We start from the raw sequence: 14,096 nt of genomic DNA, 5'->3' as shown, positions 1-14,096 counted from the left end.
TCTTTTTAGATCCATCAAAGAGAGGCAGAATTGCTTTGCCAATTTCCAACACAAGCGGTGAAATATGTACGGTATAAAAAACACCGACCATGCACGCTGAACAAAAATGACAAGAAACATTCCCAGCCTTCCAAACTACCTTGAAAACATAGATGCCTAGTAAGCATGAAATTGCATGAACTGATGCCTAAATAAGCATGGAACTACATGAGCCAGTATCTTTATCAGCACAAAATCTATAACTTAAAAGACAGAATATGAACATATGTGAACAATAAAGTTTCTTTGTTTACTTCTTTATATACTGATTTGAGCCCTCAAAAATATCTTCGCCAGCTCTATATCAATAAAATAAATGCCAAGAAAATAAACTGTTGGGAAAGATAATGTTTCATTATTAAGTTTTTCATGAACTAAAATGTTTCATTGATAAATTTTTCATGGCCTGTCATCAGCCCTCAAGATTGGCTGCCTCTTTGAAAACCTTATGTTCCATGTGTTCAAGTCTCCAAAATAATCTTCCATTCAACAACTTATGGAAGGTAAAGTAAAAAGGCTTCAAGTTCTCAATGGTGAATAATTTCATGTCCCTACAGATACCTTGGTTGTCATCGAATAACTAATTTTCGCTTCAGCAATTTAATAAGGGATTCACCTGTATTTTGCGAAAAAGAGGGTTGAGAACTTTTTAAGTCGAAGGAAGCCAACAATTTAAGAGATTCACCTATATTCTGCAACAAAAGAGGGTAGAGAATCTTGTTGCAGGCCAAAAGTGCCCAACAATCTAATAAGGGATTCACCTGTATTTTGCAAAAAAAGAGGGTCGAAAATCCTGTTGCAGGTCGGAAAAACCCAACTAAGTGTGAACCTCGCTGACAAAAACCCAACTAAGTGGAGAATCCTGTTGTTGTAGGTCGGAAATACCCAATTAAGTGTGAACCCTCACTGACAAATGTACAAACGAGCAATAATAAATTTGATAACTGCACAGTTCAGGAGAAGATTTGTAAATAAATACAGGAGATGACAAGATAAGAGTACTCAACGCGGAGATAACCCGATAGACAAAATTTAGAACAAGGATTTGAAAGGAACCTTGGTGTAAAAGATACGAGGGTCTTGCTTCAATTTATACGTACATACACTGTTATGACTTCATTGATAATCAACTTTAGCTGGAATTGCGTTATGGAAAAAATATCCATAACTACTTCAAAATAGACCACACTCAAATTGCACAACACAGACGACGTTACAGAAAGAGAAGCAAGGGTCATGGTGATGCCTAATAAGACAACTTCGGCTAAAAGATTAATGCGAAACCATTTTTTTAAAATTAGGTTTAAAACCAAAAAGACCATAAAAAGATCAGAAAACTTTGCTCGACAAAAAATCCTTACAAGCTGACACCCTGCAGCTCATGTACAGTCAAACTTCAGTGTCCTGAAAATGAAGGAAACATCAAAAAGAGATCTCTAACGAAAATCAAAATGATACGATACCATGCAATATCACGATCTTCGGTTATATATAGAAGTTATCGTCACTTTTTGAAATGATATCAAAATGCCCCCGATATGTATATGAGAAGTCATCGTCACTTTTTGAAATGATATCAAAATGTGTCCAATTATGTACATGAAGCTACAAGAGATGGTTCATAATACGGGCAAACGAGAAGCTCCTCGATAAAAAAGAGCAATAGTAACCATCAAGTCTGCCTTCTGCCTCCTACACAAAGATACCCCAATATAAGTTTTTGTTTTTATTTATGTAATTTAGTTTACATGGATGGTAAGTGAAAATTACAGCCCCTGAAAAAAAAATTGTTTTTATTCATGTAGTATTTTTACATGGATGGTGAGTGAAAATTACAGCATTGCATGATATCTCGTAGGTTTTTTCCTGCTATGAAAAAAAAAATGTAAGTGAATAATTATTGCATTACACGGTATATGGGTGGTACTGTGCTTTGGGAGAATTCTGAAGGGATGGAATGAATCTGCATTTATGAAACTCTTCCAGATTGGTTCTAGAGTAGCCATTTGACATTTAAGGCGTGGTTATAATTTACTATTAAAAAAAGGATAACAACATCTGAAATTCCATACAAACTATCAATATGTGGAGGGAATTTTTGTTATTTATCATAAGACAATGAAATTGATAATTTACATGGTATAGTATGTCCAGGAATGCCCGGTTCCAAGAAAATATATTCACAACATGCTATTCAAAGCATATCCTGCCACATTTGGAAGAGTAATAAATAGTGGTTCCGGTCTTCCAGAACAACTTGGCTTGGAATAAAAAATTCAAAAAATGCTAAACACAATTCATATGTGATATCCCACAAGGATCACAAAACTGGACACACATGAGATCTTAATATAAGATGATTAAGAATGAGAATAATAAATGAATCATTTTCCCATTATACTTCCCACAGTTGGGATAAAGAAGATATACAGTACTATCTTGTTGATGGATTCTTGAAGCACTGCTATCAGTGATCTGATACTCCCCCTTAGGGAAAAGTATGGAGCTGAATACTTTTTACATAATAGTTTTTCCTTTCTTTTTCACATAATTGATGATAAACACTTTCCTCACCATTTACAAGGAGATCAATACAAATGAATCTGAGCAAATGCCCAGGAAAAAGCCTACTTAAATACAGCTTGCAAATTGTGAAATATGCGCTCTGTAGCCAGCCTATAATACAACATGGTCTGATCAAAACGAATATATGCTTTAGGAACTGGAATAACTCCTGCTGGCAGCAAATTCTGGAAGCTGTTTACAGCTAAAATCAATTTGCTTTTCAGACCACGTTCATTAATTATCTGCATAAATAGAATGAGAGGCAGCAATGAGTGCAGCTCCAATACCAGATCCATCGTTGGACAGCTTAATGACAATATGCTGAGCTGTTTCCTCTCCAAGGAGTTCCACAATAGCCAACTGCAAATAGTTTCTAAATTTAGGATAATGCTCATAAAGACCACCATCTACGCCAATAACTGTTCTCTTCATTTTGTTTGTTGCATCACTCTTCACCCTGCCACCTACTACACCTGGAGCTCCATCTCTACCAATCTTCTTGAGTATTCCCACAATGCCACCAGCTGCCAACCGAGCTGCTCTTTTTGTGACTAAATCACAGACTTCCACAATCAACCTTCGTACTTTGAAAGGGACATTTGAAATCTGCAATATCTTTCTATATATTAAGTCTACATAAACTACTAAAAGATCATTTAAATAATGGGTCATATGACAATTAATATTGAAATAAACATGGCACTTACCCCTAAAACATCTTTCATAACTCTACCAACTTCTCTCAAATCCGCAGATTCATCTTGATGCATGGCTGAGACAAATGGAGTCCTGCAATAGACAGTAATGTTTTGTAATGGAGACTTGCAAGAAGATAATAAACATGAACTGCTTATCATATATAGGGAGATGCTGAAAGATAAAATCTCAAACTGTTTTTAACAATTGTATCAACTTCCAAAATATGTGCATTTCAATCAGAGTTATCCATAAAATCTTCTTCAAGGATTTCTAAAGCTCAATTCAACAAACTAATACAATAGGTTATGTCAGACATGGTTCATTTCTTACACGTTTGGTACAGAAATGCAGTTAGAACAGAGTGTCAAAATCACTCTATTGTTCACACATGACAGAATCATATTTGATGGTATGATTTACAGCTTTCCATGTAGAAGCTTTAGATTAGAACACAAGGGGGAGAAACATGGGAACTGAGCCACAACATGTTTAGAGAAAGCAAAACATTATTGCAATGATGCTATATTTTGTTGCATGGGCTATTCCTAAAATACTTAGCAGATGTGCACGAAGCAAGTTCCTTGCCAATCAATTGGACAACCATCCCATTATTCCTTCTGACAGGTGCAGCTATTGACTTGGAAAAATTGTACTGAAACAGCATTCTAATCAATGTAGTGAAACAGTTGTACACAAAAATCTCTGCATACAAACCTCAGGATGAAAGGATCAAAGAGGCTTGAAGGGGTCACATCTCCAAAAATATCTGACTCCTCTGCCATCTTAAGAATCACTCTTCTCACAATGTCACCAAGATACATTCCCGAAACCAGTTTCTCAAAACCCTGAAGCAAACTACAAAGAACCATTAGAACTTTTTCAAACTACAAGTCAGGTACTCAATAACCCTACAAAGTTGAGCAATGAAAAGTTTCGTGCTAGAAATTAGGAATTTGCCTGATCGCCTGCATTCAAGCTATCTGCATCTAAATAATCGTCATAACGAGTCCGTGGCAGATGACCTGACCAGAAATTTCCCCATTCCATGTTGATTACCTAATCAACAAAGCCAATTCCAAATAGTTCTTACAGCCCAAACTCCGTATGATTGACTGAAGGTGCAAAATAAATATTCATTGATATATTCAGCAAGAGAAGTATCCTTAGCAAGATTATAGAGGGGGGAAAATGAAGAGTAAAAGGTGAAAGGTTACCATGCTACCAGATCTTGCAAGTTGGCATTTAGTTATTGCATCTGCTCGCTCTACATAGCATGCATTTGTTCCTGTCCCAAGAATTACTGCAGCCATCACATCTTCATCATAATAGCGTGCTCCAGCAAGTGTTCCAACAGTATCATTAACCTAAAATTGTCAAATCAAATACAAGCCTTAGAATAATTGTGTGCCTCTTGAAAAATCTATCATGCAGTATCAATTTCTTATATATCAACTATAACAATGAAAAGACAAGTTGTGTTAAGCATACCAAAGCTACAACTCGCATATTCAGCCCTTTTTGAGAAATTGCTTGCTGTAAGCAAAGCCCAATATCTTTTCCAATCTGTAAAATACCGAATATGTTATTAATATTCAGATGCAGACATTTTCAAATATATCATACATAACTTCAAAGATTGATTGCTCTAAATTGTTTAGAATGTTCACTTTCTCACTGAAGTTCCTCATAACATGCACCCATGCATATCAATTATCAGTTGCTTTGCTAATGGGTGCGATTCCATTAGCATAACTACTCAGATACTTTGAAAAATTGAAGGTTACAGAAAGTTGTTAATGACATGTTAGATAATATTCACCAAAGTTCTCATACTTCACAGCAGACAAAGGGATTCTTGATAATCAAGCACAGATACAACAAAATATATAAAATAATTTTATATAATTACCATATTTCACAGATTTTCTTTACTTGAACCTGCAAGTTGTTTCAAAAAATTGCTCGGAAACTTATAAATTACCAATTCACAAGATCACACTTCAAATGACTTAATATAAATTAAGGAACAAAACCAACTTCCTACACAGATGTTTTCAACTGCAACTTTAGTATTTGTTGGATGCAGATGACTAGTTGCAGTCGCCTGCAGGCAGCATGAAAACCAGCAGAGTAAAGGTCACAATTTCTACAAATGTGTTTGGAAATTAGTTCTCGCTCTAAATATCTATTGGCTGCATGGAGTATGCTTAAGAGTCTCAATGATACAATCGGTGAATCAGTGATATATGGTGGCAGTTAGTCCCCAATGAATTTACATCCATTCTTCACATCTAAAAGTTCTAATCACTGGGTTGCAACTTGCAACCCATGAAAATTACACAATCAGTGTTTGCTGAAATTTGTCCACCAGATGCCTCCTTTCAAACCAACAATTTATTTATCTTTTCTACATTAAGTGTGCTATGATCCTATCACATTATCAAACTCACCTTTCCTGTAGCCCAATGTTACAATGAGAAACCTCACACACATACTAAATTACCTTTTAATTAACATTAACTAGCTGTTATCTTCTGACTAGCCTCACAATTTCCGTCATACCCTATTGCAGGACCCAAGGAAGAATATCAGATGAGAAAAAGGTATCTTCATCTAAGTTGACAATGCAGCTTTTCCAGCTTATCTCTCGCATTATTTGTATTTACATTGAGAAGCAATGTATCAATGTTATGTTTTTTCTTATTTCATCCCTTAATATTAAATATCAACCCGAAAAATACAAATTCCTTTAATGTCCTAAAAGCCACTGTCAAAGCCCTAATTTTATTAGCTGCTTCCAAAATACCACTCAAACAAACAAATAAACAAATGTCAAAAAAAACTTGGTTATTAGATTATTTCCACATTACAACTGGACTGTTCCCTAGAATTCACCGATTCCCCTTATTCTTCTCTTTTCATTTATATTTTCTCAACATACAATATACTGACACTGATGGAGCAGAATTCAACTGTCGTTTTCATAGGCTTAGGTGAATTAACTTTATTGTTTCGAGGCATGAAGGAAAAAAGGATTCTATATGCATACAGAAAGTCGCCATAAATGCACACAGTTCACCTTTGCTTTTTGCATCAACTTTGATTACTTAAACTTGATTCTCTAAGAGGTGTCAAATCAAAGAATGTGAGTTCCATATGTTAATAGCAAGTCACAATTTACAGAAAATTTAAAATCATATGCTTTCATCTGTAGCTTATATCACCTGAAGCTCTAAATTTGGCTAATGCACATCAATGAATAAGTCAACATAGCTGTCAATTCTGCATAATGCCACTAAAACTTGCTTTGTAGTTTGTACAACTCAACTTTAAGGCTCCTTAGTCCCCTACTATTTTTGCTAGAAGACAAACTACTCACAGGATCGTGTGTTACTGACAAAATATGTAGTTTTCATGTCTGAACCCAGTATCAGTGTTCCTTGCTTCCCATGCTCTCCAACATTCTCTGTTATCTTACTTTCTATATTGTTTTTCCTTTATCTTACCTTTTCTATCATTTTACTTAAATTTTTAACACTACCATTAACTGTTTCAGGATGTTTGAGAGTGGTTCCAACCTCATCAGACTTCATATTGGAAAAGTATAATTTCACATCCCATTCAGAATTCAGCAGATTCAGGATTTTAGGATTGACAGGATTGTAGCATTTCAGCCGGGCAGCTACAATGACGAATTTGCATGGGATGAGTTGTTATTGTTGGGATTTTATCAATTATTAATTTTATTTTTATAAATTTAGAGACGGGGGCTCATATGCTAGTTATCCCAACATCCCCCTGTCCCCTGAGAATTTCCCTAAATTTTGGGAGTGCTCCCACAGATCCCACATGTGCATTTCCCCATTATCGTACACCCCTGTCCAAGAAACTTGGTGGAACATACCCCAGTATACCTGCTTTTGGATACCAAAAGAGCAATCACTCAAACTATAGACAACACAACTTCACTGCAGATCATTCCCTCTCAATACACTGAATCCATTAAGTACAATAGAAACTCTGACTGAAGATGTAATCTTAATCCCCTTTCCTATAATTGACATGATGCTTGATGTCCATGTTCAGTTCAGCTTCTAGAAGCAAAGATCACCCTAGACAAATGTGTCTATCAGATGTTAAAATGAACCACAAAATGCTGTCATCTTCATAATGACCCACTGACAGCATCAACATAAATGTGAGATAATTGGGCATAGACAGGTTCAATTCTGAGCGAACATTGCTTCTTTAAGTCAATTACCTGATTTGTCATTCGTCGAACATCCTGCTTGCATTTCAGATGCAAAATGGTCTATGTCTTATGCGTTGGTCTCTATATTCATTTACTGAATATGTCCCTAATGGTTACAAGTCAAATTGAGCATGCACGCAAAGAAACCTGCCTTCACACTGAAAATGTAATCAGAATGATCAACAAGGTTTGAAAATGATTGACATTGCATTGCCATTTGTCAAATCTAACTTACTGACTTTGACTAATTATATAATTGCAAGGAATGAGCTAATCATTAACTAAAAAGTTGTTCCCAAAAGATCCTGAGACTCAAGAGGATTACCCCAGACTTTTTGAATCATCCTAAACCAAAAGATCTAATGTGCTCCAAATTGCTACAAAACAGAGTAATCTCATAAAAAGTCGGTTTCCAGACAATTTCCTGTATACATGCAGTCAATTTATTTTAAACCTCAGGTGAATGTGTAGACAAAATTATAGATATCCACCCTTACATAATTTGAAGATTTGTAAATCTAAGATATGACAATACTCCTCAACCATTTGGCCCCTAAAGACTTCTTCCTAGCCATATGTGCCACATGGCAACCCAGCAGATTTGGAGCAACACTTACAGATTCCTATGTGGCTTCAGGTCAAGTCTCATGAGCAGTATGGAATGTGGGAGGCTTTGACCAAAACAAACTACATATTTTCCTATTTCTGGTGAGAATAACACACTCATGCTGTTTATTTCAAAAAGAAAGGTGAACAATTAAGAGAGGGCGCCATAAAACTGTCTACATATCCACTGCTTCAATGTTATTTTATAAGGCAGCTAAGTTAAGAATTTGAGGAAAAGATCTTAGTATTAAAAAGAGAGCAGAAACTAAAGAAAAAAGACCATGTACAGATGAAAAACAATTTTAGACTTCCCTGAGGCATGTTCAATGCACACTCTAGGCAAAAATATAGGCATCATGTTAATTATTGATCCAAGAAGCATTTTAAGATTAGTCATGTAATATCATATATTAGAGGTGAAAGTCATGTAATATCATATATTAGAGGTGAAAAACATTTCCCCATGCATGTGCACCAAGTTGCTTTCTCCCTAATAAAGAAAATCAAAACAAATAAAAGTCTAGAAACCTTATTATGAACCATTGATTCAAGGATTAAAGGGAAAAACTCACCGTGTCTTCTATTTGAAATCCTTTTGTCCATTTAATGAGTATGCCTGAAGAAATGGACAGCTGCTTCATTGGAAAAGAGAAAGTAAACCCAAGCTCCCTTTCTCCTTTTGAAGGAGTCTGGTAACCCTCACCTTCGCTTTGCACAAAAACATCTACTTCTGAAGCAATAAAATCAAATAGTTCCTGGATACATTCAGATATATTAATACACGTATAGTGCTTACTTGAAAAAACTATATCTGGACCCCAAATTCATGCAACTTCTGCATTATTAGAAATATTGCATGCTATGGGTGAAAAGTAGGGATGGTATCCAAGCTGGATATGACAAAATACATAAAAACCATTAAATACTTAAACTCATAAAAGGCCACTATTGGGAGTTGGCATGGCTTAAAAGGAAACAAGATTGGACTGCATGTTTGTATGCTCAAGTAGCATGACCACATATATGATATCATACTTATCAGCTTGGTCAGAGAAGGTCAAAATGGTAATGAACAAGAAATTATTTTCTGATAAAGGTATGCATTTTACCTACCTCAGTTGTTCCTGACATTAAATGGGGAGGAATAGACACTTCTGCAAAGTCGTGATTCATAATTCTTCCACCTTCAAGATGAACTCGCAATACCCTGAAATTCGTCCCACCCAAATCCAATGCATAATATGTTCCCTTCTCATCTCTGCAAAAATCATGAAAAACGGTCATTGATACATGTGCTTTACTAAACTGTACTCAATCAAATCCACAAATGCAAAAAAGTGAAGAACTTTAAAAACCAACAAATACATTGTTTCCCACCCATCAGGCTGTGGTCTGGTGGTTGGGACAAGGTGTCAACATGCAAATGACCCAGGTTCAAAGTTCAAGCCTGGCACACATAGAGCACTGATACAATATCTGTGCTAGTCAAGTTTGATGGCTGCTGTTGTTGAAGTGGGACCATGCTAATGCAGAGATGGGGTTCATAGAGCATTCATTCTTACCATAAAAACACTTCATTGCTTCCCAGCAACAACCATAAGAAAGGGCTACAACAAATCCATTCAAATACGTTTTTCTAAACTGCGTTCTGCTTAGTCCTCAACGTAAATCAAGGGAACCCTATGAAAAACAAATTCCCCAGATAATCAGCTCATGATTAGGTCACCCGCCCATGATTCCCTGACAATCATATAATAAAAGGCCTACCAAAAGTTCATTTGATATGTGCCTTGCAATATTGTCTGTGCCTTGTCATCAGTGCTGAAAAAGAGACCCATATCGAGCACCTAATTGCTTTATCAGTCAACGGCAACCATGGAAAAAAAAGGCTACAAGAAATGCATTCAATATATACTTCCATGAATGATTTTGTACCAAACGATCAATTCAAAACAAGAGAACCATGGTACAGACAAGTTCCCCAAGTGTACATGATTCATCCACTATTATGTATGAATCAGCACATGGTAAGGCGTAGAGGATTCATCCGTTATTCCGTAAGAAACAACACATGGTAAGGTGTAGATGATTCATCCATTATTCCTTGAGAACCAACCCATAGTAAGGGATACAAGGTACGCTTCTTTACATGTTTTTCAACAAACTGAGCTCTAACTACTCTACAATATGAGGCCTGCGCAATTCATCCATTATTTCCTTAAGAACCAACACATGGTAAGGGCTACAAGATATATGCTTTTCAACAAGTTGCGCTCTTCGTACTCTACAATATGAGGCCTACATGATTCATCCGTTATTCCCAAAGAACCGGCACATAGTAAGGGCTACAAGATATCCTTCTTTGCAAGTTTTTCAACGCTCTTCCCACTCTACAATATGAGGGCTACATGATTCAACTGTTATTCCGTAAGAACCAACGCATCGTAAGCGCTACAAGATATCCTCTTTTGGATAGTTTTAAATCAGCTGCGCTCGTCCTACTCTACAATATAAGCCCTGCACGATTCATTCATTATTCCTTAAGAACGAACACATAATAAGGGCTACAAGATATCCATTTTAGCATGTCTTTCAAGCGGCCGCGCTATTCCTTTTCTAAAATATCGATAAAGGGCAAAACGATGTTAATCGAGCTAGAGCTCGTGATAGTAATCGAGGTTCGATTCTAAATCCATGTTCATTGCTGTATTCTTTCTACTAAAGCTTCATCTATGCCAGAAAGAGGAAAAAAAAACACAAAAAATATTGACATAACAGTGCCAGGCGAAGTAATTGGACTATTGGAACTCGGCAAGCAATCGCAGGCACATCAAATATGGAGTCCAGACCCAAAAACGACTAAGATAGGCCAGTCACTACTGCCAACCCAACATGCAACTCGGATTCAAGACATCGAAATCAAACAAGCTCAATAAATTCGCTTCCAAGGCATTAAAATCTGGGGTTTTAACAAGCTAAACGCTATCAGAAAATAGAAAAAGATTCAACTTGGTCATTTCTCGTGGTTCATTTTATAAATACCCGGTGGGCAGACTGTCGACGAAGGTGAGCAGCATCTTGAGCTTACTTCCCCCCTCAGAGGCCAATCCGGCGTGCATCTCCACAGCCATGGCGTCAACCAGCTGCCTCAAACGATACAAAGGAGTAGAGCATCCCTCCTCGAAATCCCGCAGAATGCCCACCACGCGGTTCCACTTGCCCCGGCTCCTCACCCGCCTCGCCACCAGCAAAGCGGCAACCGTGCATGACACCGCAGCACAGGCCACAGCCAGTCCCAACGCCGCCTTCCCCATAACCCCCGCTCCAACACCACCTCCTCGGAAATCTCCCACAAACACCAGAAATAGCCACAAATTCTCGTCAATTACCCCCGCAGCAACAGAAGGCGTTCACCGACCCAATCCATCGCTGAAATAGAACCCAAGAATCCAAATCCAACATAAATTCGCTTCTCAGAGTTCTTTCCTCCGACCCCAGAAGAGTCAAACCAACCAAGCAATCGAATCAACTGTCATATCCTGCTAAAATGCATTTCGAGATTCCAAGAACCCCCCGCGCTCCCCCACCGGATGAATTCTTCTTCGTCGGTCCTCTCAAGCCGGGCGCATATTCCCGAGGACCATACGGGCGGCTGGCTGGCTGGCAGGTCAAAGATATCAATTCGATTTCCGAGATGCCAACTACATCAAAATCCTTCAAACACGAACACCCGGAAAAACGCAAGAAACCGCCGTAAGATCGTCGGCGAAGCGCTCGGATTAGCAGGCAAATTACTCGACGAAATGTCTGCACTGTGATGACGCAATTTCACAGCGTTTATTTTAAATTTTTATTTTCTGTTCTTCGCCACCAGAAGGGCAAGGGCAACAAGGGCGGTTGAGGGGGCCCTTGGTAGCCATGAATCTGCACCAAGTCTTCATCACATCAATCCCATTCAAACCCGAAAAAATACCCAAATATTTTAAAGCCCAAATTTTGCAAAAAGAAAAAATAAAAATAAAAACAAACAAAAAGAAACCCTTGGTAGTTTTTTGCGCTTACTATTACAAATCTGTCCGTGTCACTGCCCCAAACCAGGGACTTAGCGGCAACCATAACGGTGCCGTCCCCCCGCCGTCTGTCTTGACGGCAGTTGTACGTGGTCGCCTCTTCCTCCGCGACTAAAATACTCGTATATATACGTACTGCTGTCGCGCCGTATATACAGTCGGTCGCCAATGTTTTGCACGTGTGGAAAAAGGCCAACATGCCCAGCTGTATACATTATTCGCTTAAATGCGAATATTCCCTCTGTGGACGTCCAGCTCATCTCATCGTATCGAGAGTCCACGTAGACAAAACAGCTGTCAATGTTCAAAGTATTTTTCTGTTTTAAAAGCACCGAGTTGTCGCTGTCCTAGTATTGTTATCGGTGGGTGGGGACCGTACGCACGTCTACGTGGTCAGCATGCTTCTCACATCAACGTCGGCCAAACCAATAAAATAATATAATAACTTTTAATTTTATATTATAAAAATTATAAAAAAAAATAGACCTCAGTCGTAAGGGTGGTTGTTGTTGGTCAAGTTATGGAGTTCGTCCCCGATTGGCCGAGTCCGCATTATACATGGGGCCCACCTCAAAGATCATGGGGTTCCTTTTAAAAAATTCAAATTCAAAATTTCTCTGCCCACAACCATGCAAGGTGTGAGTGAACCCCACATTAAAAGGGGTGGGATCACTACTTTTCATTGTGATATTTATTGGTGTTGTCATCATAATACATCACTTAAAGGTATCAAATTTGTAGTGGTGTAAAGGGTTGATTTTTATCTATAATCTATGAAATATATAATTTTAACATGTATATTATAGGAATTAATCATTAACAATTTCGATAAGTTTTAGACATCGTCGTTCTTTCTTTATCAATTTCGAATAATTTCATGCAATTCCATGTAAGTTTTTTTTTAATAATGTGAATGTTTTTTTTGTCAACGTGAACATAAAGATGCGCACTTGTGAAAAAAAAATTATGGCTACACTGTTAGTATTATGCATATATATCATACCAAATTCACTCAAGACTTATAATGGGGCCCAATTGTTATCATGAGTCTTGTTGTACAACAAATATGAGGATGTCATAGGTGTGACTTTAATCTTGTTGGGTGTTTTAACATCATCTTACTTTCATCGACGGACAAAGCCATTATTGCCAAAAATATCGTTTGGTAAACAAAAACATGGAATTAGTCGTAACTTAAACATTTTATGAATTTGTTCTTTTGTGGTTGCTCAAAATAATAGGGAGAAAAAACAAAACATTCTATCAGTTCGTTTTTTTTTTACAACTCAAAATAATAAGAAGAGAAATAGACATATTTTACCTAAATTCTAGACAAAATTATTTTGGAATTCATGGAATTGTAAGCATCGATCATTAAAATTGCAAAATCAATTAAATGAATATAGTTTGAGCAATTATGTTATGGAGCATTATCCTTCCCACACAAGTCCAATACCCATAAATGATATGTTGAACTATTAAATGAGGATATTGTTGTAAGTTTTCCTAAGATAGGTATTTCATGGAAAGAAAAAAAATTGTAATAGAGGTATTTGAGGGTGTTGAATTCATTTATGTGTTAAAAACAACAATTTGAACAACCTAAAATTGCAATTTCAGTAAAGATTTTATGGCTGGATTCTAGTGATGGACTTCTTTGAGAAATCATATCAACTTATCATTAAAAAGCAACAAAATTGGATATAAAATCCCTACTTATACTTGTGTATAAATCCCTAACCAAAAAAAATTTGTTTTCAAATTAGTACATGAAAAAATTAAAAAAACGAATGTTGAAGCAAAAGACAACATTAGTCCTCCCATGAAACCAAAAAAAGACCCAAGAATAAGGTTGAGACTATCAA

At 36.9% G+C, this 14,096-nt stretch overlaps 1 protein-coding gene across 1 annotated transcript; it reads right to left on the bottom strand.

Annotated features, from left to right (window-relative positions):
• Positions 1-2,412: 2,412 nt before the first annotated feature.
• LOC149238223 (hexokinase-3-like) lies at positions 2,413-12,121 on the bottom strand. The gene is made up of 9 exons (XM_089372951.1): positions 11,204-12,121; positions 9,275-9,419; positions 8,734-8,916; positions 4,792-4,866; positions 4,518-4,667; positions 4,261-4,359; positions 4,018-4,148; positions 3,312-3,393; positions 2,413-3,210 (listed from the first exon to the last, which is right to left on the bottom strand). Exons 1-9 carry the CDS (start codon positions 11,473-11,475, stop codon positions 2,839-2,841), a joined length of 1,509 nt encoding a protein of 502 aa, XP_089229077.1. The 5' UTR covers positions 11,476-12,121; the 3' UTR covers positions 2,413-2,838.
• Positions 12,122-14,096: the final 1,975 nt, after the last annotated feature.

Source organism: Pinus tabuliformis, chromosome 8, assembly GCF_031772625.1.
Source record: "Pinus tabuliformis cultivar Carrire ecotype Pingquan chromosome 8, CPIR1, whole genome shotgun sequence".
Lineage (NCBI taxonomy): Eukaryota > Viridiplantae > Streptophyta > Pinopsida > Pinales > Pinaceae > Pinus > Pinus tabuliformis.
The sequence above is the reverse complement of the archived record's forward strand: the minus strand, read 5'-3'. Positions and strand labels throughout refer to the sequence as shown.

Bases quoted from the DNA above. Each gene is read 5' to 3' on its own strand.
- LOC149238223 (XM_089372951.1), bottom strand. From the start codon at position 11,475: ATGGGGAAGGCGGCGTTGGGACTGGCTGTGGCCTGTGCTGCGGTGTCA. The intron at 3,394-4,017 runs GTTTGTATGCAG...TGTCTATTGCAG, and splicing joins TTTGATCCTTTCATCCTGAG to GACTCCATTTGTCTCAGCCA. The intron at 3,211-3,311 runs GTAAGTGCCATG...AAGATATTGCAG, and splicing joins TTATGAAAGATGTTTTAGGG to ATTTCAAATGTCCCTTTCAA.